The sequence below is a fragment of the Antechinus flavipes genome, chromosome 4 (assembly GCF_016432865.1).
Source record: "Antechinus flavipes isolate AdamAnt ecotype Samford, QLD, Australia chromosome 4, AdamAnt_v2, whole genome shotgun sequence".
NCBI lineage: Eukaryota > Metazoa > Chordata > Mammalia > Dasyuromorphia > Dasyuridae > Antechinus > Antechinus flavipes.
This window is the reverse complement of record NC_067401.1, coordinates 236,574,569-236,601,674: the sequence shown is the minus strand read 5'-3', so window position 1 is coordinate 236,601,674 and position 27,106 is coordinate 236,574,569. Positions and strand designations below refer to the sequence as shown.

Sequence of the window (27,106 nt, the reverse complement as noted above, 5' to 3'; positions counted from 1 at the left end):
ATGAAACTTGTTAAGATATGTAATATGTAAGAGATCTGAACAATTATCTTGTTCCCTTAATCTGTATACCAAACATATTACACCCTAATATTCTCATGGATAACAAACATACACATACATATGTACGTATGTTGCATACCTAATAATTTAAGGGTATGTTCGTGGCTTTGTTATTGTAGGTATTTTCTTCAAAGATGTAAATAATATTCCTTCTATAACTTTGAAGATATGTGGTTTTTGGTGTTTTTTATGTATGTTCAACAGCAATTAAAAGTACATATGAGTGCATATATGTATATGAGCAGATATATTATAGGCACAACAAATACATGCATATGTATAGGAAGTTGTGTGGTATGGCAAAAAAATCCAGGGAGTCTTCCGACATCTACTAGTTAATAGAAAGGAAATCATCTCACCTCTATCATCGTCTACTTTATCATAATCCACTAAAATTATAAATTGCAAATTAGGTACTGATTTGCTATAGTAAATGGAGTTTCCTCATTAGAATTTCAATGAACATACCAATGAAATGAGGAGTTAATTCCAAAACTATGGATACATAAATGAATATATAGGCATAGTAAATATATTTTCATATATCTTTCTATGGCACTACGAATTTACCCAAAGAACAGAAAACCCTATATTAATAGTAGAAGGGAAAAAAAAAAACTTTCAAAGCCAAAAGTGAACGATTTTTGGATTATATGTATTCCCTGTAATGGAGTTTACCTACTTCTCTTGTAGGATAATTCAATTTTCTGAATCACTAAAAACTACTGAGAACCACAGTTTCCTAAGCTTGTTTAGAATAATCTTTTGCACTTTATGTAAAATCCCTTTTAACTGAGTTTATGAGTTTATGAGGCTTGACTTGAATAAAGGCTGCTTACACACATTCAACAACTGGGCCTAGTCTTTTATTTACTATATATATCTCAAATATAACCTGCAAACATTTAAGTCATTGGAACTGAAAAAAAAATATAAAGGAAGTGTGTTATTTAATTTTAAGTATTTCATGACATTGTGTAGTATACTGTAAAATTCACAATTTAGAAGAAAAACTTTTCTTTCTGATATATTAATATCAAAGGAAAAGGGACTAGACCTCCCTCTACTAATTCAAGCCAGTACTTTCTCTGTGATGTACAGTATTAGAGAGTTACCTAGAATACTATGACTTAACTAGGATCACATGGCCAGCATGTATGAGAGGCAAGACTTGAACTCAGCTCCTGTTGACTCCAAGGCCAGTTTGCTATCCATTAAGCTTGGTGACTCTCATGAGACTCATTTGTTTACCTAAATGTTTATACCAATGCTTTTTTAGGTTTTATTATTATTGTTATTTCTCAAGACTCTATATACTCTGCAGTCTCTACATCTGGTATTCTGAGTGGTTTCATGATTTTAATTAGAAACTGAAGTCCCAACTACATGTTACAGGAATTAAACTGAATAGTAAGCTTTTTGTGTTTTATATCTTGACAGAATATTATTTCTATAACAAAAAAAAATCTCATAAAACATTAATGAGTTTTAAGAACATATTATAATTAGTATGATAATTTTATGCTAGTGAAAAATCAGGCTTTTGTTAACAGTTATACTCTTTTTTGCATATTTTGATAATGTTTATTTTTTTTAAAATTTGATTAAAAATAGACTTTTCAAAATCTTTACATTGAGAACAATAAAAACAAACGACAGGAATGAAGCCTGAGCTGTTTGTTTGGTTTTTAAGGCTCCAGCTTGTGGTGGAGTTGGCTTTTTTAATTGAACCTCTTTCTAAAAGTAGGTCATTTTCTCTTTGCCTGAGCTACACCGGTTCCAAAGCCATCACAGCCACTGTCCCTGTGTCCAGAGACTTGGGCTGGTCACAAAAGATAATGCAGCTCAGGTTAACATTAAACAAGTCTGAATAAACTTCTTGAAAACTTGGGATACCCTTCCTTGCCACAGTATCATAAATACAATGTTCAATAATTTGAACAACAACAACAAAAAAAAGTTTAAACAAGTCTCACAATAAATTTCCTTTAATGATAATCTGAGGGGGCTAGTGACATCACTAGCATGGCTTATAATGAAGCTAGAGACAGTTTGCACCAACAGCTTCCCTCAGCCTTCCCCTCTCTATGAGCTGCCAAATACATTCCCTTTTTGTCTCCGTTATAGACTATGGATTTGAGATGATTTTAAATCCTGCATAAGTGCAGTTTTTCTCATATGCTATGAAGAACTTTAAGCACACATGGCTTCTCTTTTGATACATGCACTGCCCTCAATTATTTAAAATAAGCATTTCCTTTTTTTTTTTTTTTTGGCATTATAACTTACTGTTTTTCTTAGTTGTGTTTTCATCATAAGATAGAAAAAAAAATTTATATATGAGAATGATGGCAGCAGAATTCTGACAAGCTGAATTTACATAGTACATTGTTCCAAAGAGCGTTTTGAGTAGAAAATACAGAACCTATTATACAAACCTACTTTTACATTTGAGAAATCATTAGCCTCAAAGGAGTAATAACGATATGCCATTAAAACTGAGAATACATTTTTTCAGTATCTGCATTTAAAAAAAAACTTTATAAATATGTAAATTTCAATTCAATAAATCCCAAATAAAATGCACTAAAAAACTGATATGTAGACAAAAGTTTATTTACACCATACAACATTTTAAATATTTTATACACAGCTGCAGCAGAGAAAGCTACTCTGAGCTTTCTGGAGAAAACTGCAATAATAAAGATGTGAAATATATTATTCATATAAAAGTGAGATTATTACTTTATTGCATTTAAAGCAATGAAGAATGTAGCTCAACAAACATTCATTTAATGACAAAAACTTTGCTTTTATATTATAAAGTAAAAAGTGTAGTAATGGCCAAACAGACTGTTATAAACTTTAAAAACTGCATAAATATATACATTGTGCTTCATGGTGAAGTTTTCTGAAAACTAAACCAAATGAAGCAGTTACAACATGAATCGTTGCTTGAGGTTTATCTATAAAGATTACCTTACAAATCCATTCCACGTTTACTTACAACACAGGATGGTAAGAATTGTACACCTGGTTCTCCACACTAGCTTGCCTAGCGGGACGATAAGGTACGAAAATACCACTGACGTTTGGCACATGAAGATCCTGACATTTGTACAGTAGCCATAATGTCCAGAGAGGAATGTCAGGCTTCCCAAGACTTGAATGTCAGTGCAATAAGCAATCTAGTTTCCGTATTTTGCGCTTTGTTTGTTTGTTTGTTACACCTCTGTTTGAAAGTCTCCTTCCTGCACATCGAGAGGCAAATTCAGACACTTCTCCCATTCTGCTGGTCTTAGTTCCAAAGCGTCTTTTGCCTCTGTGTCCAAAACATTTATTGTGGTGTAATGTTGATAATCACTAGGGTTTTTGAAAGTGTCCCATGGGCTCTTGTTTGGTGCTGGGTTTTCCTGTGAAGAAAACAAGAGAAAGAAGAAAGCCATTTATGTGATGGATGGGATTGATGCCTTTTTTTTTCCTTTTTTTGAGTATCCCAGGTAAGTGCCTATTTGCTGCCTTAATCCAGCTTAAGCAATTACAGAGAGGAACTGAAATTGCAGCCAGCTGCCAACATGCATGATTTGAATTCATTTGCATTGAAAAAGAGCAGATGAGAACCTTGTCTCTAACTTGTGATTCATGGAGCTAATCTGGAGGAGCACAGAGACTAAACTCATTTAGGGAAGGAATTTTAGTAAGATTAGACTTTTAATCGCTCAGTCACTAGTCTTGGAGCTCTAGCTAGACAAGTAACTCATTTAGCCCCAGTTCCCTCATCTGTAAACTATGAAGAATAATTTCATTTACCTCAGCTTTGTGAGATCAAAGAGATAACATAAAGAACTTTCCTTTATGATGCTAGCTATTATTATTATGATTATTATTTAGAGTCTAAATGGGCTTGAGGGGCCATCTAGTTTAACAAGGTAGAAAACTGATGCAAGGAAAAGATATATGATTTATATACAAGGTAGCCTGGCTCAGATTAAATATTGTTGTTGTTCAGTAATTTTACTTATGTCTTCACAACCCCATTTAGGGTTTTCTTGGCAAAGCCTCTGGAGTAGTTTCCTGATTTCCTTCTCCAGCTCATTTTACAAATAAAGAATTGAGGCAAGCAGGATTAAGTAATGTACCCACTGTCACCTAGCAAGTAAGTATATGAGGTCAGATTTGAAGTCACGAAGATAAATCTTCCTAACTCTGGGTCTGATTCTCTATCTACTATGCTACCTTGTTGCCAAGCCCTTTAAATCCAGCTTTCTACTGTAGCACATGCTCTGTGGCTATTGTTTGGCTTATTGATGTATTTTTCCAGGGTCCTGAGTTTGACAAAGAAGAGAAATTCAAGTTAAATGATAGGTCAGAAATTTAGTGATAGAATCTTCTGAGATATAAGTAAGGAGCTCTTATTACAAGATAGCCATTATGGGATATTAAGAATTACTAATGAGTACACACCTTGGTAGTGGTTTCTAGGCCAAAATCAAAGACATCTAGCCCTTTGGGGCTATTTCTCACATTTTTTCCTTTTCTTTTTTTAGTCAGATATCTTCATCTTTCAATTTTTACTTTGCACAGCAATTTCTCAAGCATATTTTGTATATTCATTTCCACTTTTGCAAATTGTTTCCTTCTGATAGTTCAGTTTTTTGGAAACATTTCCTGAATAACAGTAAAACTTTTGAAGACACCTTTGCTCAATACTTTTCTAGAATCAACTTTTCCTTTTCTACTAATAAGTTTGGATATTGCTTTAAAGTTTCCAAACTGCTTTATATATGTTATCTTTTTGATCCTCAAAGCAACCTGAGAAGTAAATGTTATTACCCTATTTTTAAGATAAAGAAATGAGTCTGAAAAGTGATAACTTGATTATCTGAGGAAGTCTTTTGGAAAATTAATGTTTTCCTCAATCCAAATCTAACACTATAGCCATCGAGCCATCTTATAATGAATTCATCATGCCTTTTCTGAGGGAAGGGCGCATCTGCCTCTTGGGTAGAGTCTTGATCATGTCTATATGGTGCAGCCATTAAATTTTTTTTCCTCCTAAGGCAATTGGGGTTAAGTGACTTGCACAGGGTTACACAGCTAGGAAGTGTTAAGTATCTGAAACCAGATTTGAACTCAGTTCCTCCTGACTTCAGGGTGGTGCTCAAACCACATCACCTAGCTACCCCATAGCCATTAATTCGTTTGTGGTTATGGGAACTGCTGTGTTTTAAATGACAAGTTATTTGACAATTAGTGCAAAATGAAGAATGCAAACATAAGAACAAGTAGAGTTTTATCTATGAAGTGTAAAGCAGAAATCATTATTGACATCTAAGTTTAAAAAAAAAAAGGAAACTATCCATCAGAACAATTTGTGTGTTTCCAAACCAATGTGAAATTACAGTGTATTGATCTGAACGTCACATCACTCAGTCATATGAAGAAACATCAAATGGAAACCGTGCTTTGTATAACTGCCCAGTTATTAAATTTAATCCAGAAATTTGGTAACATGAATCATTATTCAGAAGAGGATATTGGCTATTTAATGTCCTCTTGATAAATATGACCATTAGAATAAAGAATGAATAGTTTTTTAAAAATAGTTTCATTTAGGATCATAAATTTAGAAGTTGAAGGAAGCTGACAGACTAACTAATCCAACTTTCTCATTTTACAGAGGTCTAATGATTGCAAAAGGCCCTGCAGGTAATAAATGACAGAGCCACTATTCAGTTTCATGAACTCTGGCTCCAAGTTTAGCCCACTTTACACTTCTTCAGCAATATTATTTTGAAATTTAAAATGATTTTGCTCCTAAGGACATGGACTGTTTTATCTTCACTAATTCTCTCTTCCTCTCTCTCTCTTTTTTAGAAATATAGTTTTGCATATATTGGATTGCTTACTGTCTAGGGGAGAAGAGTAGGGAGAAGAGAAGAAGAAAAATCTGGAACACAAGGTTTTCCAAGGGTGAATATTGAAAACTATCTTTGCATGTATTTTGAAAATAAAAATAAAAGAACAAAAAAATTAAAAAGAAATATAGCTTTGTATTTATTCTAGATCAAAGTAATATAATTTATATTACATTTATTCTAGTTTAAAATATATTTAAAATACAGTGAAGCCTTGTTATCAGATTTAGTCTTCCATGTTTTCTCTGCTGACATATCTAAGTCAACAAACTTGTATTTATAAAGATTAAAGTTAAATGTGTGTTGGGTATACAATATCTTTTGAAGAACTGTTTGTTAAACATTTAGCAGCATGTCTCTGGTCTTGTTTAATTTCTAAGAATTTGTTTTAATGAATCATAGGGATCTGATTTCGCTGGCATAGAATACTCTTGGAAGAGGAAACTCCCTTTACCAATGCAGGTAATATATAGCTTTATAGAATTGCTTAGAGCATTATGAGGGCAAGTGATATATGTTCAGTCTGTTAGGTGTGGAACTTGAAAACAAGACTTTCTTTGTGGCCAGCTCTCTATCCATTATTGTATACTGCTTGTCATAATGAATAAGAGGATTTAAACAATGTTGGCCCCATTTTGAAGTTATTCCTGAACAATTAGTCACTCTGTCCTTGCCTGCTTTGTCTGTAGTTTCCACCTCTGGAGCTCTGAATGAATAAGAGTCATGTCCTTGAAGACAGCCTTTTTGTGGTGAGGAGTCATCCTGACAATTACTGAAGCCTCAAAATATGGGTTGGGGAAGCTGGAAGAGGACAGGGGAGGGAAGGCAGAGGTGGCAAGCAGTAATAACCAGCAACATACTGTTCTCCTAATAACTCTCTGTAGACTGGGAAGAGAGTACAGAGCACTTTGCTTCAAAGGAAGTTATGAAGTCTAATGATAGAATATTTGTAAAAATGTCTAGTATGTAAGTATTTATAAGTCCTTCCTTCATTTCCCTATGCTTTTTCCTCCTTCTTTTCCCCCTCCATCCCTTCTTATAAATAATATATTAAATAATTTCTGCACAATGTAAAAGTTCCATTTCTGCTTTTTTCACCTGATATGATATCCAGGCTTCTTTCTGTTCTTATTTCAAGCCTTGTGATGATGGAACACAGTTCTCTGAGAAAATGGGTTTAGGCTGCAGCAAGAAGGATTTTGAGCAGCTGTTTGGGTGCTCATATACTACTCATAACATGTGCACATATACTACATTTAAAAGTGAAAGAGAAGAAATTCTCTCTCTGGACATCATTAAACAATGATCTCTTCAGGGTGATTTAATTATTATCTTGCCCAGAGTAGTGAAAATAGATAAGAGAATCTCTCAAATTTCTTTCTGTCCCTAAAAATTTTATTATTTTATTTAATTACCATAATTTACTATACTTTTAGGTATGATTAGTTGGTAACTAGAGAAAAAGAAAAATTGCCTGATATTTTAAAATATCTTTTCTTATCCAATTGGAAAATTTGTTAGCAACAATATGCCACTGTAAATTATGCGACTCAATTAGTTATAATGAACTCATATTTTACAAGTTTATGATCACTAAAACAGAATAGAAAAGTCTCTTTTTCCTCCATTTTTGAAGAGTTAGGGCAATAATTATCTAAGAAGGACAGTTTTGCTCTCTCCTACCTACCACTTAATACAGTAATAAATGTTTATAGACAATGAAATTTAAGTAAATAGAGAAAAGTCATGCAGGTATAGAGATGTTGAATCAGGAGGGCAATCGCAACTGTCAGGATACTGAGATCCATATATTTGCACCGTTAATAATTTAATCCTCTGACTAGAGACTGAGGAGGAAAAGGAGACCTGTATACAATCTTGGTCAGCCAGCTAAATTAGTTACATATGCCTGCTGTATTTGATAGGTGTTAAAAATATGTTTTCTTCAATTTATTTCAAATTCACCATTAATTGTTTTGGGAAGAATTGATGGATTGAGACCTATGTTGATGTCATTTGTTGACTGAAAATCTGTGAAAATGGTTAGAAGAAAGTGGAGGAAAACAATCAACTTTTGAGTATCAAATATCTGATATAAGTATAGCACTATTGTAAGCACGAGAGGGAATACAAAAGTATAAAACAATCCCATTTTCAAGGAATTTATATCCTTTTCTGGAGAGATAAGGCCAATAGCTGGAATAATCACTTGCTAACTATCACTGAAATATGAAAGGCTCAACTCATTCTTGAACTAAGATTTGAATAAAGTTAGGGATTTTAAGAAGTGGATGTTAGGAGGAAGTGCATTGGCATAGGAGACAGTCATAGTCAAAGTATAGAGATGGAAAATTGATGAAGGGACTTCAACAGCATCTTGAACAACAACATGGTAATATATTCTTTGAAAATGGCAGTTCATGAAATAAGATTTTAAAAAAAAATAAGGTGATAATGGATTCTTTTAACCTGAAACTCTATGGAACAAGATTAAAAAAAAATAAATCTCAGTCCTTTTTTCCCCCTCTCTGAGCTATAGTTATCACAGAATCTAGAGAATTCTGCTTGGGGAAAGGGGAAAGGATGCTAGAGAAAGAGAACTCAAGTTGGATAGGGAGAATGCTTAGGTTTTAGGTAGACAGAATTTGGATGGAAGGGCATTCAAGATACATGCTGGGGGAGGGGAGGGAAGGGGGAGAATGAGGGATTAATATTTGATTTATTAGGGTGGTTGTAAAGAACAAGAAGAATGATCAGCGCAGACTAGAGTGCATGGCATAATTTTGAACAAGCCCCCTTTGCTCTTTGGGAATCAGTTTTGCTTTTTACAAAATAAGGTCTATGTGAAGATGATAAAGTATTGCATCATAGAATTGTGTTCTGCATCAGTGGAGGAAACATATACCAGTGAAATCAGGGATCTTTTAACATCTGTTTTTCATCATGTAAAATAAGTCTTTGAAAAAATATATCTTTGATTAATTCTAATGGACATAGCTCTCCTCAACAATGAGATGATTCAGAGTAGTTTCAATGACCTTGTGCTGAAGAGAGCCATCTATACTTAGAGAGAGAACTGTGGGAACTGAGTATGGACCACAACATAGCATTTTCACTCTTTTTATTGCTGTTTGCTTGCATTTTGTTTTCTTACTCCTTTTTTCCCTGTTTGATTTGATTTTCTTTGTGCAGCAAGATAATTATATAAATATGTATGCATATATTGGATTTGGTATATATTTCCACCATGTTTAACATATATTGGATTACTTGCTATCTAGGGGAGGGAGTGGAGGAAGGGGAGGGAAAATTGGAACACAAGGTTTTGCAAGGGGTAATGTTGAAAAATTATCCATGCATATTTTTTGAAAATAAAAAAAAAGCTTTAATTAAAAAAAAGTTAAAAAAAATTATCTCTCTTGGGAAAAAAAAAGAAAAAATACATCTCTTTCTAATGATAAGGTCATTCTGTAGCATAATGACAGGTGCTTTTGTCACACTTGTCAACTAAACCAGTCATTTTGGTACCTAATTACTTGGTGCATATATGGATTTTTCTAATTTTTTTTATGATGGACATATAGTGGATATCTTGGAAAATCCTGAAAGATTGAATTGGCAGAAATCATACCTTTTAGTATATATTTTATTTATATCCCCCTGAAGCAACTTAGCAAGTTCTGGTAACATAACACAGTGCATAGACATTAAATACTTGGTGTACTGAGTACTTCACACAGTGAATTGAGCTAACTAAATAAGAGTATACTCACCATACTGCTTGTATTTGGTATGTCCCGAAATCTGTCCAAAGTCTGAAATTTCTGATTTAGTTCCTGAAATAGTTCCATATGTCTCTTCCTAGTATGCATGACCTTCTGCAAGAAAAGACAGAACGGTTTTCATTCCTAATTGGATTTTTGGTGTTTTTTTTTTTTTTTTAAGATTCATTATTTTTTCTTTGCTAATAAGACAAATTGAGTTTGGCAGAAGTCAGAGGGTCCCTGTAGACTCCAGAAATGTAAATGAGTTCTACCAGATCTCTTCTTGATCTCTTATTCAGCAGTTTTTGTACATAAAACATTGAATTATCCTTCTACTGCCAAAAGACTGCCAAAAAATAATTTTCTCTTATGATAGTATAGTTGTATTATAAATATAATCATTACCTCAAGATTTTTATCATTCAAACTTAAAACTGTTTTTAGTAAAACTGTTACAATATAAAATAATATAGTATGTATATGTATATATATTTATATATACACACACATATATACTTACATGCATAAATCTGAATGTGTAAAAGATGTGAGTTCCTCAATTGTTAACAGGAAAATATTACTTCTTATACTTTATTTCTATAAACATTAAAATATGATTTGGTTGTACTAAACTGGAAAGAACTCCTTCAGTGACTGAAATGTATATAAGATCTAAACTCTTCTGTGTAATTGCTGAGTGTTAATGCAGCCTCATAGAACAAGAATCTGGTCCATCAACTTCAAATACATGAAATCTTTCCAAATCCCCTTTAATATTAGCACTTTCCCTTTATTAATGATCTTACACATAGCTCATTTCCATGTAGTTGTTTGAATATTGTTTCCCTCATTGGACTGTTATCTCCTTTAGAGCAGGAACTGCCTGGGGTCTTAAAATATGATAATTGATTAAGGAGATTAGGGGCAGTTATTTCTCTGTTCTATTCCTGGCTGTACTCCTAACTCTCCCAAAGATTTTCTACATTGGCTTTCACCCTGAAAGTTCACTCCTTCTCTTTATTTCAGACGTTGAAAGCACCCAGGACCTTCACTTTAACAAAGAGGTCAAATAAAATTATTGATTTTTAAAAGTTAGAAATTGAGGAAAAGAGCATTAATATTTTCATTGTTCCTCTAGGACCAGATACACAACTTGTTTCAGAGGTCTTTAACATGGCTCATTTGCATACAAATGCTACAGAAAGCCCAGGTTTAAGTACTATTTGAAAACATGGGTCAGAACTAAATGGCTTGTTTTTTTTTAAGGATTTGTTTTGAAAATGTTAAAGTGACATATGTTTGCTCAAAGTCTGTAATGTCTACTTTTGTCCTTGAAGACATTCATGGAGTGTATTTTGGCTTCTTCAGGAACAAGAATGGAAATGATCCATGAGAATTCAAATTTTAATTTAATAATATGAAGGGATCTTTTTTTCCTATACCAATACTGATTCACATCTTTTATATACAATAAACTTGGATTTAAGCCAGTATCTTCTCTGTTCATTCTTTTTGTATGAGAGGGATATTGCACTTAAAATCTTATAATACCCAAATAATCCTAACCCTTGACATTTTTTAGTTCCAGATATTCACTGATGACAAATCAGATAGTTGAGGACAGGAATATAGCAGCATTATTCATGATAATAGGATGAAACATAGTAAGCAGTTATAGAACTGTTAGCTTCACATGAGTTGTGGGGAATATAATGGAAACAGCATAGCAAGACTTGATGAAGAGCCACCATGCAAATATAATTTGACTTGTGATAGATGGTAAAGATTTATGAAAGGGAGAATTTGCTAAAAGTAACAAGCATTTTAAAACACATAGTGACCTTTGTTGGCAAATGTAATGCAGTAATGCAGTAATAATAGGAACTACTTTTTTTTTTAAAATAAAAAGTATTAACTTTAGTGCCATGTCCAAATCTATTAGATAAATTGAGGACAAATGTCAGAAGGCCTACAAAAATTTGGCTTATAGAATCTTGGCTCAATTCTAGCCCAACAACATGAATTTCAGTTAATAATGACTCTCCCTGTGTACATATTTTCAACTGGGGCAAAACAAATATCCCATTGTGACATTTTCCTAGTTGATTTCAAAAATAGCTAGTGTTAATAAAATAATGCGAGAGTGTAGTATGGCCTAGGAATCAGGAAGATTTGAGTTTAAGTCCTGCCTCAGATACTAATTATGTGACCTTGAATAAGTCACTTAAATTTTGTCTGCCTCAGTTTCCTGCCTTGTGACTTGGGGATAATATTTCTATCTCCTAGATTTGGTATAAGGCTATAATGGGATGTTATTTCTAGAAATATTTTGATACAAATACTTTCATAGTCATCATTATAATGTGTGACTGGAAAAATCATTTAATTTTCCATTGCTCCCAGATAACTTTCTAAAACTGTGAACTGCAGGTAAATTTCTGCTATCAGTGGAGAGTTTTCACACTGGGAGTTCTTCACATTAATGGAAACACAGGTCCAAGTCTCAAACAAAGAGAAACTTACTTATTTATTAGCAAGGCATTTGGGCATAAGTAACTTGGCCAGAGTCATATAGCTAGTCATTACAGCTGTAATGTTACTATTAATAGAATGTTAAATGTCTGAGACTACATTTGAACTCAGGTCCTCCCAACTCCAGGGCTGGTACTCTATCCACTGTGCCATCTAATTGCCTCAGGATCACATTTTCTAGGATTCCCTTTTACAATGAAGTAAAGTTTCCTTTAGTAATTTCTTTAGAACTCGATTACCTCATTTATAAAGTGACACTGTTTATGAGGTTTCTTCCAGCTTTATAACACAACTATTTTTGATACAAAAGAGAATTATGTTTCTACCTCTTGGATTTTGGGGGAAAGACCAAGGATCAAAGCTATATAGTTTCTCTCTCTCTCTCTCTCTCTCTCTCTCTCTCTCTCTCTCTCTCTCCCATTGGGGTTAAATGACTTGCCCAAGGTCACAAAGCTAGGAAGTGTTAATAAAGTGTCTGAGGCCAAATTTGAATTCAGGTCTTTCTGGTACTTTATCCACTGTACCACCTATAATTTCAATTCTCTGTCATGAAAATCTCCCCACCAATGCATATCAATAATTGTTCTTAATTTATAATCTTAGGTATTTAGTTGTATGGGGACACTGGTGGCTAAAGGACTTGCCCAGGTTCACTTAGTATATGACCAAGAGAGCATTTAAACCCAGGTGTAATTGACACTGTTACAGGGTCATAATCCATTAGATATGCAGCATTAGATATACCTATTACCAATAGAACTTACCCTCTGTCCCTTTTCCTCCATGGACTTTTATTCATTTCTTTTCTCCCATTTCAGTTTATTTCCCTCTAGTTTTCAATCTCTTTTAATCAAGATTTTTGAAAACTTCTTGTTTCTTTTTCTCACTGAAGCAGATCTTCCTTTTCCCACTTATTCCTTTCCTCATTTGCTTTCTATTAAGTTGGTGTCCCAACCTTACACTCCTGCAATTTTAAGTCCTTCACTTTTGATTTCTCTCCCTTTGATAATGCTCAGCTTTGACACATCTCAATCTCTTTGGCTGGCCTCTTGAACTTTTCTGTTTATTCATTTTCTTCTGTTTCTTGATCTGATCAGTTAGTAGAGCACTTTAGTAGAAACAAAACTATTTCAGTATCAGTAATGAATAAACCTAGCCCTAACTCTATTCTAGGAAAAAGAAGTTGTCTGGCTTTCTTGGAGGATTTCCAGTCATATTTTGATTTTATGAGGACTATACCTGAATTGCATGAGTAAGTGCTTACAGAAATGGGATCCATGTGAGAAACTCATTAATGCACTTCACAAAGAATTTTAAGAAAAAAAAGTTCTATTGCATGCATCATCACAAAATAACAATAAAATGACTGCAGTGTTTTTTGAATATAAAACATATTGCTGATATGCTTTGTTAATGGTTCTATGTTAAAAATGAATATATAGAAATTATTATTAGAAGATATGAGAAAATCTGGATGCCAGATATTTGTGTCCCTGCCTTTCTACCTGAAAGCATTTAGTTATTAATAGGTCTAGCTGTCAAGGAATCACTATTTTTATATTTTTAATCATAGTGACAGTAAATGCTCAAAGCAAAGGAAAGCAAAGTTCTGCAAGAGATACATCAATCCTTCCTTCACAATATCTATTATATATGGTCTTCACTTCACTTAGTCAGTAAGACATTGTCAGTCCATCAATAAGCACATACTATATGTCAGACATGGTGCTAAGTTGCGGGAATTTCAAAGAAAGGAAAAAATGGTTCCTGATTTCACAAAGCTTACATTCTAATCAGGAAGATACTCACATATCTATCACCTTAGTTTAGGTTCTGTCTCTTACCTGTATGATATACCAGCATCCTAATTAGATATTCTACTTTCTGTATTTTCCTTTTCTATATGTTTTCCACATTGCTGTCAAAAAAATCTTGCTAGAGCATGAAATTGACTATGTCTTCCTCCTGTACAATAATCTACAATGTCTATTGTTTCCAATATAAAATACAAACATCTTAGCTTGACATTTTAAATCCTTTATATTGTGGCCCCTGCTTATCTTTCTGAGTTTAGTGAGCATCATTTCACTTTATATTCTAGCCAAACTAGCCTAACCATTGTTCCCCAAACATGGCATGTACCAGCTGTCCCTCATTTCTAGAAATCACTCCCTATTTACCCCTACTTTTTTTTCCTGGCATTATTGAAAGCTGCACTCATGTGCCATCCCCTTTGGGAAGCCTTTCCTTAACATTTCAGATATTAGTGCTCTTCTCCCCTCCTCCTTGCCCCTGTTCAGGTTTTGATAAATATACTCATCCCTTTTTATATGTTGTTATCTCCCAAGAAAATGATCTTTGATTCCAAGAACTATTTCATTTTCTTTTTCTCTTTGGACACTCAGAACTTAGTAGACTTTTAACAATTGCTCCTTGAACAAAGAGAAGCCATGCATATAAAAGAATGAAAATGAAACATGCCAGACTTACTGACAGAGTAGTGATGAATTTAAAATGTAGAAAGCACATACTTTGTTTGGATATGGCCAGTATAGGAATTTGGTTTTCAGGACTGTGTACATATGTATTGAGGACTTTCTGTTTTATATTTGACTTTTTTATTTACTCAATTGGAAGGAGTTGTATAAAAAAGATAATAGATTTTTAAAAAGAGGATTAAACAAGTGCTTATCAGTTAAACTTATTTGGGAATTATTTTTTAGACTACTCAATCCTGTTAGCATATTGAACCTTTCCTCTATGATAGCTTGTTTCACCACAGTTAGGGCTAATAATACATGTGCAAATGAATGTTGAACATATGCGTAAATCACATTACCTAGATTCACATCTCAGTTCTACCCTCTTACTGCCTTGGGAATTTTAAATGAATCACTTAATGTCTTTAAGCTTTATTTTCCTCATTTGTAAAATTAGGAAACTTGACCTGATGATCTCTAGAGTTGTGTCCATTTTATATCCATGATACCATGTTCAAGTAAGTCTCTTATCCCTATGACAAGGACAACAGTTTTCATTGGTTAAAAATGACTATTTGAGAAGAAATTACCTGTAGGCATGGATGATCATGCCAGAGAGAGACAGGCAGCCAGCTTTGGCTATACTGATTATATGTTAAACAAACAGCAAGGGGTTTCCCTTTGCTATTTATTTATTTGCATTACTCATGCTTTGGAAGGTTTTTCTCAATCTAATTACAAGTTCTCATGTGTATTTCCCTTATTCTTAGTCTGCTTTTCTGGTTATTTTGGTTTTATTGGTACTAAGGTTAGAGTAAGGGGGTATTATCTACCTCTCCCTCTCCCTCTCCTTATTCCCCTTAACTTTTTTGAAACCGTCTTTTTCTACTTAAGTTTTCAGAATGATTTTTCCAAAGCTCAGATTTGACCACATCACCTTATTTAATAAACTCCATTTGTTCCTATGATTTCTGAAATCAAAAGTAAAATCCTTTGTTTGTTGTTTAAAGCCCTTCATAACTTGGCTCCATCCTGTCTTCTCATACTTTATGCCTCTTCGTGAATATCTCATGGCTCAGAGATACTAGCTTCCTTGTTTTATTTTTTTCTCACAGGATATCTCATCTCCTGAATTTGAGCATTTTCAGTAGCTATCTCCTATGCCTGGCATTCTCTCCTCCCCCATTTCTGTATACTGCCTTTTCAGGCTTCCTTCAAGTCCCACTTCCTATCTTTTATAAGAAGTTTTCTCCAACCCCACTTAATGTTAATACTTTCTCTTTGTTGATTACTGTCAATTTATCATATGTATAATTTATTTGCATGTTGTCTGCTCTCTTAGATTGAGCTCTTTGAGAGTTGGGTTTTGTTTTTTGTTTTTCTTTGTATTCTAAGAAGTTAGCACAATATCTGTCATATAAAAGCCGTTTCATAAATGTGTGTTTGACTGACAGAAAGAAGTAGCTACTGGGGTGGGGGTGGGGTAATTTAACTACAAAATTTATTTATAAAGTTCTTACTGTTTCTAAAATCAAATGATTAAAATAAATAATGACATGGAGCCTCCTAAACCTTTCTTCCCTACTTAAAACTTATCAAAAAAGATAAATCAAAAAAGATAATGACCAACACATTCCAGTGTTAAATCTAGCATTCAAGTCAAATAATGTAGTGCTCTATGGATTGTAAGGTCAAATCAACATTGCCAAACATCTTTACCAGAAGCTATTGATAACCCATGTCCTGAGAAGACCTGCTATCTGTCTTATGGCACAACCATAAGCCTTTCTAATAACATTAACATCAGTGTGATCATTTGATGCCTTTTGTATTCCAAGGTAGCAGTGCTTTGAGATGAATTGTAGCAAGTTTTATAATAGCAACAAACTGAAAAGTCCCAGTATGATTTGGATTTTGGTGACAAATGATGCCCTTTTAAGTCTGATATATCAAGTCCTACAAATCTTTGGATTCAAAGAAGCAGTTTTAAAAATAAAAATAAATTTTGATTTAGAAGGAAAACAGTTTCTGGAGGGAAGATTTTTTAGTTTCACAATTAGGAAAAGTTATTGGGAGAAGAGAGCAAGCAGCTGATCTCCACTTGTTCTGTGTATAGCAGCAGGAAATAGATTTAAATCAGACTTATTACTAGCCTTGGGGTGAGTCAACACTTTTGCAAAAGGAATCTATATTTAATACTGACTTCCTTCACCTTAGTGAATGTCTCAGGAGTCAGGTGGAGAAGGGCTCACTTTTTGGAGGGTTAGCAACTGGAGAGGTATGTTCATAAAGATGCTTGACTAATCAAAACATGATAGTCAGTTTAATATAGAGGTCAGAGCACTGGATTCAGTGCTAGAAGAGCCAAGTTTGGATCCCAGACTGACTTCTCAATGTTTACCTGACTTTGATTGTCTTTCCCTTTGAGTGTAAAAGTATCAGAGATTTGGAGATTAAAGATGCTAGATTGTCATCTAGCTGAATCCTTTAGTTTTATAGATGAGGAAACAGGTCTAGAAATTAAGATAAGCCATGCAGATAGTAAGTGAAAGATCCAGCCTTTCAACCTAGATTTCCTGATTCTAAAGGAAGCATGAACTATAAAATAAGGGAATTGACTCTAAGGTCTCATCCAGCTCTAAATGCTATAGAACATGTTATCTCATTCCCACAAAGAAAGAGAATTTTGCAAAGAACAATAATTGCTCATGCATTTGACATTGGCCTTCCATGCTAACTTCTCTGATTTCTGTATAGCTGAACCTTATCTTCAGAAGATGTGTTATTTTTTCAGGATTAGAATGCACCAATCATTATTATTGAGAAAATTTTTGGAATTTCTAAACTTAGAATATTTCAGAGTGAGAATGAGAGAAACCTGGCTACGAAAGGTTGGAAGAATTTAACTTCAGGAAGTCACTTTCTCCAGCCTTGCTGTTTTCAGTCTTGTTATTATTTATAACTTAGATGATGTAAAGGATGAGTGCTGGATCTGGATTCAGAAAAACCTAAGTTTAAACCTGACCAACACTTATCATTATGAATCTGGGCAAATGATTTAACTTCTTTTTGCCTCAGTTTCTTTATTTGTAAAATAGGGATAATGATAACCTCCTACAATTGTTTGAAGGATCAAATGAAATATTTGTAAAATGCTGAGTGAAGTGTCTGGCACATCACTGGCACTTAACTCTCTCCCTCCCTCCCTTCACTTTTTAGTAGTGCAAGATTGAGCATTTCTTCTGTTTTGCATTGAACTATCTCTTTATAACAGGCTATTATGAACAATTTAACCCAAATCACAGCTTAAACTAAGGGAGTAATGGAAAAGATGGATAAAAAAGAAATGGGAGTTAATGTTTGGGATGTTGCTTCCCTTCTCACCAATTCACATCTAGATATGAGGCAGATTCTGAGTAACTGAACAGTTACATGATTTGCTAGTGGCTGTCTTTTTTTTCCCTCTCCAAATTACAATTTCAAAGCCTAAAAGAAAACTGACAAAGGATCTAAAAAAATTTAATAAGCTGTCTATCTTATCTTTTTTACCATCAGCTACTGCAGTTGTTTGCTGTTGCAGGTATAAAATTGTCTTTGCTCAGTAATATGCAGAGGACCCCCAAGCCTCCCTCTGTTGCTTAACTGTGGCATTGAGATGTTGCTACTGGACTCTTAAAGATAATATAACAAAGTCCAAACTCCAGTAGCTCTGGAAAGGCTTCAGCTATGAGTCCAGGATTGTGTTATGCAACTGCTTATGTCATTTAACTTGTTTTTACCTCAGTTCCTTCATCTGTAAAATAGGAATAATAATAATAACTCTACCTCCTACAATTGTTTTGTGGATCAAATGAGAAATACTATGTATAAAATGCTGAGCACAGTGTCTAGAATATCATAAACATTTATCAAATGCTTATTCCCCTTCTATCACTTTTCAGTGATGCAAGACATTTTTTCTTCTTCTCTTGACTATTTTGCCTTGACTTATCTTGTTTTAACTGGTTATTATAAACAATTTTGTTTAATATGACATCTTAAACTAAGGAAGTAATAGAGGATATGGTCAACTGAGGATTGGTCAAGAGACTGGTTCTTGTATACTCATTACTAATGGTTTGGTTGCCAAGTGATGAATTATTTTTATCTACAGCAATTGACAAAGACCATATTCCAAGGAGTTAGGGCTCAGAGATTTTCAACTTACATTGGTAAATAATATAGGGATAGAATCAGGACTTGTAAATTCATTGGTATAAAGAATTCTTAAATGAAGAAACACCTCTCAATAATGCAGCCAAGACTTTCTTTTCAACTTTAGAGTCATAGAAAGTTGCTTAGAGTTTTGAGAGAGTAGGTGACTTGCCAGAGTATGTACCAGGAGACAGGATTTGAATTCAAGATTGTCTGGCTCTATGGTCGTCTCTGTATCCATCTCTGAGACACTGGGCAAATCACTTGGCCCCTTTCTACCTTGCTTTCCCTATCTTCAAAATGAGGATATTAGTAATACCTGCCTTACATAAGTGCTGTGAATATCAAAAGATATCACTTATTTAAATGGTTTGCAACCCTTAAAACCCTAAATCACTATTTCTTAAATGTGTATGTGTGTGTGTGTAGGACTCTTTTGGTAGCTAGTGAAGCCTGTGAACATCTCAGAATAATGTTTTTTAAATATATCAAGTTACAAAGGAAATGATTTACATTGAAATGCAATTATTGAGATATTTCAAAAAAAGTTCACAGATCCTAGATTAAAAACCTATGCTATGATGATGATGATATGACATATAACTATATTACATATAGTTATAATGTGATTATAACATAATAATACATATTATTATCACAATATTCTGAATCTAATAATAATGATAAATTAACATATATAGTGCTCTAAAGTTTATGAAGTATTTTATGTATGCTATCTCATTTGATTTTCAATTTGACACATTAATAAAACCATGCATTCCTGAAGTATTGGAATGAGTATGGAGAAGGTATTTAGATAAAGAGGTTGGTTTATCAGTATTTACTAGATGAAGTGACAGAATTCTGTAATTTGCTTTAAAAGACCCCCAAGAACTACAGGGTCAGTCAGTTTTGGGAGAAAGCTAGTAGTCTAATTTTGATATTGAAATCAGTTAGTAAACATTGCTTTAACAGTCAGGGTCTAAAATGAATTTTTATCTTGTTTCTTGCTCTACATGCTCTTGACAGTGGGCAACTGCCTTATTTACAGGTTGTAGGAATAATATTGCTTAAAGGATCTCAGGAAAACACGATTGGGTCTGAATACATTTATGAAGGTAAAACATGGACAAGTGGGCACAGAGGTCTCTTCAGCATTTGCTTTATTTATCCTAGGAATATAGGGCTGTCTTAAAGGCATGGGAGAGAGCTTTAGTTAATACATTACATTAAGGTAAATTATGATAAAGGATTTTTAGATATCATAGATGACTGGATGTAATTAGTATATCTATTATAAACTGTAGAGGCATGGAGAGGGGATGCCTTCAAGAGACCCAGAGGCAAAGCAAGCTCTCCTAATTAGAACTGAGTGGGAACATGTAAAAGTCAGGGGGTAGGAATGGAAAGATTCTGTGTGGGTGTTGCAGAGTTTTAGGCAAGCAAACCCAAGTAATCTGTGTCAGAGGGGGAACACATTAGCTTTATCTTGTGAATGGTCATTTAGGATGGTTTCAGACTTCACATGATAATAATAAAAATAAACACACATACATCTTGTTTTAGATTTGGCAATAAATAGTTCCTGAATATTTAAAAAACAAAAAAACAAAACCTTGTAATCCCTAATCAGTATTACATCCTCAGATAAATGCCACTTTCAGATGAGGCTGTATTATGTAACACCCAACTGCTTATGAAGGGAAAACTAGCTCTTTTCCCTGAAGCACACAAGTGGCACCATTTAGGTTTTCCTGAATCTCAAGAAAATATAGCAATCACATAACCAATCCCACAATTATATAGCTGAACAAAATGTCCTGGTTTTTGATGCATATTATGTGTTGGTCAACTAGAAATGTATTGATGTTAGGATGATTTGCAACTATAAATTAGGATGTAAAAATATTGCTCTGAGGCATAGGATGAAGCATTAATTTACTATATTCTGGTACCATAGAAAACATTCAAAAAGAAAGTGGAATTCCCAATGCTTTGAATGCCACAGCGTGATTCAAGTCTTTTAAAATGCTTTGTGATTATATAATTTAGATTGGTTGCACAGCAATTTGATTTTATAATTAGTTTTGTTATTAAATGCCTGGCACAAAGTAAGTGCTTAATAATTGCTTGTTGATTTTTACTTCTGGATTACAGTGAGTTAATTTGCCCCTTTCCTTAATTTCTCTAGCTTGGATGAACAAAATATCCCATATTATTCCAGAACACAAAGTTTCACATTTTAAGAGATGTAAATGTATGACATAAAAATATGTGATTCCTGCTCTTTTTGGAAAGTTTGCTACTGAAAATGAACAAAAGCATTTACAAAAATGGACAGTTCTTAATATTTCTCTAGTGGAAGCTATTCTCTATTGTTTTATGCAAAAAAATCAGTTTGTGGGACACTGATACGTTGTTGGTGAAATTGTGAATACATCCAGCCATTCTGGAGAGCAATGTGGAACTATGCTCAAAAAGCTATCAAACTGTGCATACCCTTTGATCCAGCAGTATTACTAGTGGGCTTATATCCCAAAGAGAATTTAAAGAAGGGAAAGGGACCTGTATGTGCAAGAATGTTTGTGGCAGCTCTCTTTGTAGTGGCCAGGAACTGGAAATTGAGTGGATGCCCATCAATTGGAGAATGGCTGAATAAATTGTGGCATATGAATATTATGGAATATCATTGTTCAGTAAGAAATGGCCAGCAGGATGATTTCAGAAAGGCCTGGAGAGACTTACATGAACTGATGCTGAGTGAAATGAGGAGGACCAGAAGATCGTTATATACTTCAACAACAATACTATATGATGATCAATTCTGATGGACGTGGCCATCTCCAGCAATGAGATGAACCAAATCAGTTCCAATGGAGGAGTAATGAACTGAACCAGTTACACTCAGGGAAAGAACTCTGGGACATAACTAAGAACCATTACATTGAATTCCCAGTCCCTCTATTTTTGTCCACCTGCATTTTTGATTTCCTTCACAAGCTAATTATATGCTATTTCAAAGTCCGACTCTTTTTGTACAGCAAAATAACTGTTTGGACATGTATACATATATTGTATTTACTTTAACATATTTAACATGTATCGATCAACCTGCCATCTAGGGGAAGGAGTGGAGGAGAGGAGGGAAAAAGTTGGAACAAAAAGATTTGCAATTGTCAATGCTGAAAAATTACCTATGCATATATCTTGTAAATAAAAATCTATAATAAAAAAATAAAAAATTCAGTTTTTTACCCATTTCTAGGTGTATATATGAATTATATTCCAATACATGAATTCTAATGTATGAATCATTTTCCCATGCTTGAATCTGTGTAGAGAGCTGACCTCAAAATCCTATCCCTGGTTATATGCATATTGGGTATGTGACTTTACTGGTTATGCATACTGGTTATATTACCTTAGGGAAGTAAATTGATATCTCAGTGCTCCAGACAATTCTAACTCTAAAAACTTTATGTTGCTAAGAAGATGCAAACCTAGATTGTGAGAGATTATTTCTTCATCTCGGAGAGCTCTTTAGTAATGAAATCACAGGTCCAGTTCCTATCCCTGAGTCACATTTCATCTCTGACATTTGTTACCTGTATGAACTTAAACAACTTGTCCTCAATACATCTCAATTTCATCATCTGCAAAAAATAATGTGCTTGGATTAAATGACCATTGAGTTGTTTTATCTGTGATAGATTTTCTATTATTGCTTTGCCTCATTTAGTCTGAGAACAGGGTCTATTTCTCCTTAGACACTGTTTAGGGGAGAAAAAAACAACAAAAAACTTTGCTCAGCCACCAATAATTCTGAAAAAGAACAAGCAGATATAACCTCAGGCATATAATGTACTTTGTAAAATGGACTTTTACATTCTTATCCAAGAAAGTGTTTTGATTCAAACAGTAAATTTCATTTCATTCTGTTTTGAGAAACTTCTCCCTTGAGAAGTTTGAAAACTATCCCTAGGTTTACTGAGTTCTAAGTAATTATTGCAGAAGTCCAAATATGCTTTGAAAAATCTATAACAGATTACCCTCAATTATGTCAATAGGATATGTAATCTTATCCAGTTAGATGCATAATACAATTTGTATAAAATCCTAAAAATCGTTAATTTGGTACTTAACAAAAGCTGCTCAAATAGTACACTGCAGTAATTTCCAAAATCAATATTCCACTGCCAATATAATTTTGAGGCAAATTAGAAAATGGGAATTTTAAAATTTTGTTTATGTCTTTGGAAATGCAGTTTTTAAACATGGTAGTACACTGGGCAATCAGTTAAACTTAGGAAAAGGGAACCTAGGCGTATGAGGGAGAATGTAAATGACAGATATAGAAGAAAACATTGGTGACTATGCCGATGATAATAACTTTTCCTGAGAAAAGCACAATATGGCAGAATATATGCCAATTAAAAAAAAAGTGGGGAGAGGAGAGGAAGGGAAGGGTCATCAATAATTTAATGTGATGTGTTTAGAGAATATCCCCACAAATAAGAGCAGTAAGGAGGAAATGGAATCAGAAGACATGGGATCAGAATTTAGTTCTGTCCATGTATTAACCTCTCTGAATCTCAGTTTTTTTTATCTATAAAATGGAAAATTTGGCTTTTGTACTGCCAATCTTCCTAATAATTAGGAACTTACTTTGCAAACATTAATGTGTTTTATGAACCTAAGTCATTTTTATTGCTGAAATTATGTTTGTGTGTGGGATATGAGAAAGGGGATAGAGAATCAGTAAGATTCTTTTTTCCTGGACAAAGTCTGGTAGAAGTAAATTAGTTTCCTAATACCCCCTCCCAATAGTCCCCACTGCCCATACTCCCTTCCCAATATGACTATTCATTCCATTTAAATATATATATATATATATATATATATATACATATAATATATATATATATATATATATTTCTCTATCTTCCTATCATCTTGGTTTGTTAATAGGTCTGTTCTAATCCTGGAAAATTTCATTTCAGAATATTCTTAAAGCATCTTAAACAATAATACTTTTATTCACTACCAGTTATATAGTTTGAATTATCCTTAAATATTTCAGAGTTTTATGTTTTTAGATAATTGTTTTCTATCTATACAGAATGTTAAGTTTAGATAATATCTTTATAGTTAAATAACTTAAAATACAAAATAATTCATGCAAACTTACTTCAAAGTCAAGGTCCGAATATCGTGATTTTCTTCTCTGTTAGGCATTAAAAAAAATGAATTCAATAAAATTAGGGTTAGCCATGCAAGTAATTTCATTAATTTCAATAAAGACGCTCCAGCTTTCTGTCCTAATTGAAATTTGGTGTTAGGAATATTTCTCTTCACAAAAGAACCCATGCATGTTATGATTTAAAATTATTTCTAGAAACCTGTCACATGCTTTGGTAATTATTTTTGGGGAAAACTCAATGAAAACACCTCTCCCCCTTTCACTAAGATTTAAGAAAATATCTATTTTCATGCTAAAAATTCACTTGTATTCTTACAGGTGTCATCTGCACTTCTTTCATTTAATTCTAGGAGTGTCAGATTTTTTTCATTATTTAAATTCATCACTCTACTACTTCATTCTGAAAGAATGTTAATGGATGTTCCTGAAGCAATTCAGACAAACACAGAGAATAAGAATGCTAGAATGTTTGAGAGAAAACCTGATACTTTCATGGGAAGCATTCTAAATCAGCCTATGTGTATGAGCTTCAGAGGTGAAGTCTTTGCAATCTTCCCTAAATACATTTATTAGATCTCAATGCTTAATAATTCTTTATGTGAGAAAATTCTACTTGCTGGCCCTTGGGAACAAAACAATTCTTTCTAATTTGATAAAACAAATTAGAGCATGTTATACATCTCAGAAAAATTTGATGATAATATCTTATTTAAAGTTATTTAATCTTTGTGGCTTAGTTTTTTAACACAATTCCTGAAATATATTTTTTTAAAAATCAATTTGTGTTCCTGAAATAAAAGAAATCAGATATAATATAAATTTGGAATACATTAAATTACTGATAACTGAAGTTGTAGCAAGGACATTTTCAGGGGCCTAAAATTTTTGTTCAACTACAGAAAGCAAATTATTATTTTCTCCCAGGGTAGAGTCATCAGAACACACATTATAAAGAGGGACTAACTGGACAGTGATATGTCCTGAGGCTATTCTTATCTGAACTACATTTAAAAAGCAAAACGAGAAAATAAAAAGATAGGAGTGATAACAACAATTAACAAAAATAATAATAGCAATTGATATTGAAAAGCACTTTAAGGTTTGCAAAGTACTTTATACATATCGTATCTAAGAGTCTAGAAGCTATGCATTACAGGTATTATCATGTTAGGGTAGAAAGTGCTGGATTTAGAATCAGGGGAGCTGATTTCCACCTCTGGCCTCTTATTACCTAAGTTACATATGACGTTGGACAGATCATAAAGTATCTCTCTGGGCCTCAGTTTTACTCATCTATAAAATGATGGAATTGAAATAAATGACCTGTAGGGTCCTTTTCAACTCAAAATCTAAATTCATATCATCCTTATTTTATAGATCAGGAAACTGAGCCTCAGGGAAGTTTACTTTCTTGCTTATAACCAGAGATCTAATTTATTAGAAGTAGAGGTTGAACTCTATATTCTTGATTTCAAGTCTGTTACCTTTCACTATACTACATTGCTTTACAATCCCAGAGTCTGGGGCTTTCTTAGCAAAGTAACAATAAATAGCAGTGGAAGGAGAGAAATCCAAATGGACTTATTCATAATTTTAGTTATGCCTGATTCTTTGTGATTCCATTTGGGGTTTTTTTTTGCACAGGCACTGGAATGGGTTTTCCTTTACTTCTCCAACTCATTTTATAAATGAAGAAAGTGGCAATCAGGGTTAAATGACTTGCTCAGAGTCATACATCCAATTTGAGGCTGAATTTGAATTCAGGTTTTTTGGACATAGGCTTGGCTCTCTATGCATTGGGCCACCTAGCTACCTAGCTAAAAGGGGTTAGGGATTGGTAAATATAGAACAGGCTTTTCAAAATTCTAAGGCACTGACAGCAGTTTTCTAGACTAGAAAATAATTTTTTTGATGATTTAGTGATTAAAAAAAAGATTTTCAAGATAAAACCAGATTGTTTAGGTAATTATAACTTGAAATCAATGTCAAGGCAACCTGTAAACTCTTGATCAAATTTTTCCTGCTTCATCTTTTCTTCCCTTTCTATTCCTTCTCTTCCCATATTCCCTTATCCAATGTTTATTTCTTATTTCAGTAAATATAACAGCCAAATACTTGCATCAAAGAAAAGTGAGAGAAATAGTTGTAGTTATTGAGAATTAGAATAAATATAGAGAACCACAATAAAATATAGTTTATTGCAAAAAAAAGCCTGAGATAGCTATAACTAGAATGCAATAAGATACAAATATTATACCTTAATACAAAACTGAAAATCTCCCTAAAATGAGTCCATCCTCCAGGGAAAAATTCACCAAAGGACATTTCAGTAGATAAAAATCTAGATACCAGAAATTACTTCCTTAAAAAATAAATAAAATGAAACAAAAGTACTGCAAAACACTCATTTTAATGAACTGCCCCAGACCTACTGCCTCAGTTAGATTAAAATTTGTGAGAAGTCCCAAGAAGAAAGTGCTCTTTTCCCCTGATAAATGAAGCATTTTAGGACCATTTTATATCTTGCCCCCAACACTCCTTTTCAGGAGCACTAGTAATATGACATTATGGATGAAGAGAGATCTGCAAAATAGTATTAAACATCTCTTTCCCCATCCCTACCTACCTCTTTTAATTCCTTTAAACGTGTAGTAAAAAACCCATGTTTGGTATCTTGTACCTTATTTCACTGCAAGAGGTACAGATAAATAACAGTATTGTAACTGTTCTTGCACCGTTCAGCCTTCTTGGCATTACAGGCCATTCTGTAAGTATATGTTTAAATAGAGTCCTTTTCTAATATTGCAGAGCTCAATCTCTGAACATTCATGTTTCAGCAGGGCATCTTGGCACATTAGTTGTGAACTTTGCCTTTGTGTTCCAAAATTAAACAGTGTAAGATTTGGAGGGAGGAAAAAAAATAAAGTTTAGACATCTGTAAGTAAGGGACTCTTGTGT

At 33.5% G+C, this 27,106-nt stretch overlaps 1 protein-coding gene across 4 annotated transcripts in view; it reads right to left on the bottom strand.

The window, feature by feature from the left end:
* Window positions 1–904: 904 nt before the first annotated feature.
* ADGRB3 (adhesion G protein-coupled receptor B3) overlaps window positions 905–27,106 on the bottom strand; it is an 882,558-nt gene continuing 856,356 nt past the window's right edge. For 3 of the 4 annotated variants that reach the window (XM_051997213.1, XM_051997210.1, XM_051997211.1), the window contains 3 exons: window positions 24,137–24,172; window positions 9,752–9,856; window positions 905–3,473 (listed from right to left, as the gene is read on the bottom strand). In XM_051997213.1, coding sequence (XP_051853173.1) covers window positions 3,285–3,473; window positions 9,752–9,856; window positions 24,137–24,172 — 330 coding nt within the window. In that variant the 3' untranslated portion in view covers window positions 905–3,284. The remainder of the gene's footprint in view (window positions 3,474–9,751; window positions 9,857–24,136; window positions 24,173–27,106) is intronic. The other variant, XM_051997212.1, reaches the window with a different exon arrangement.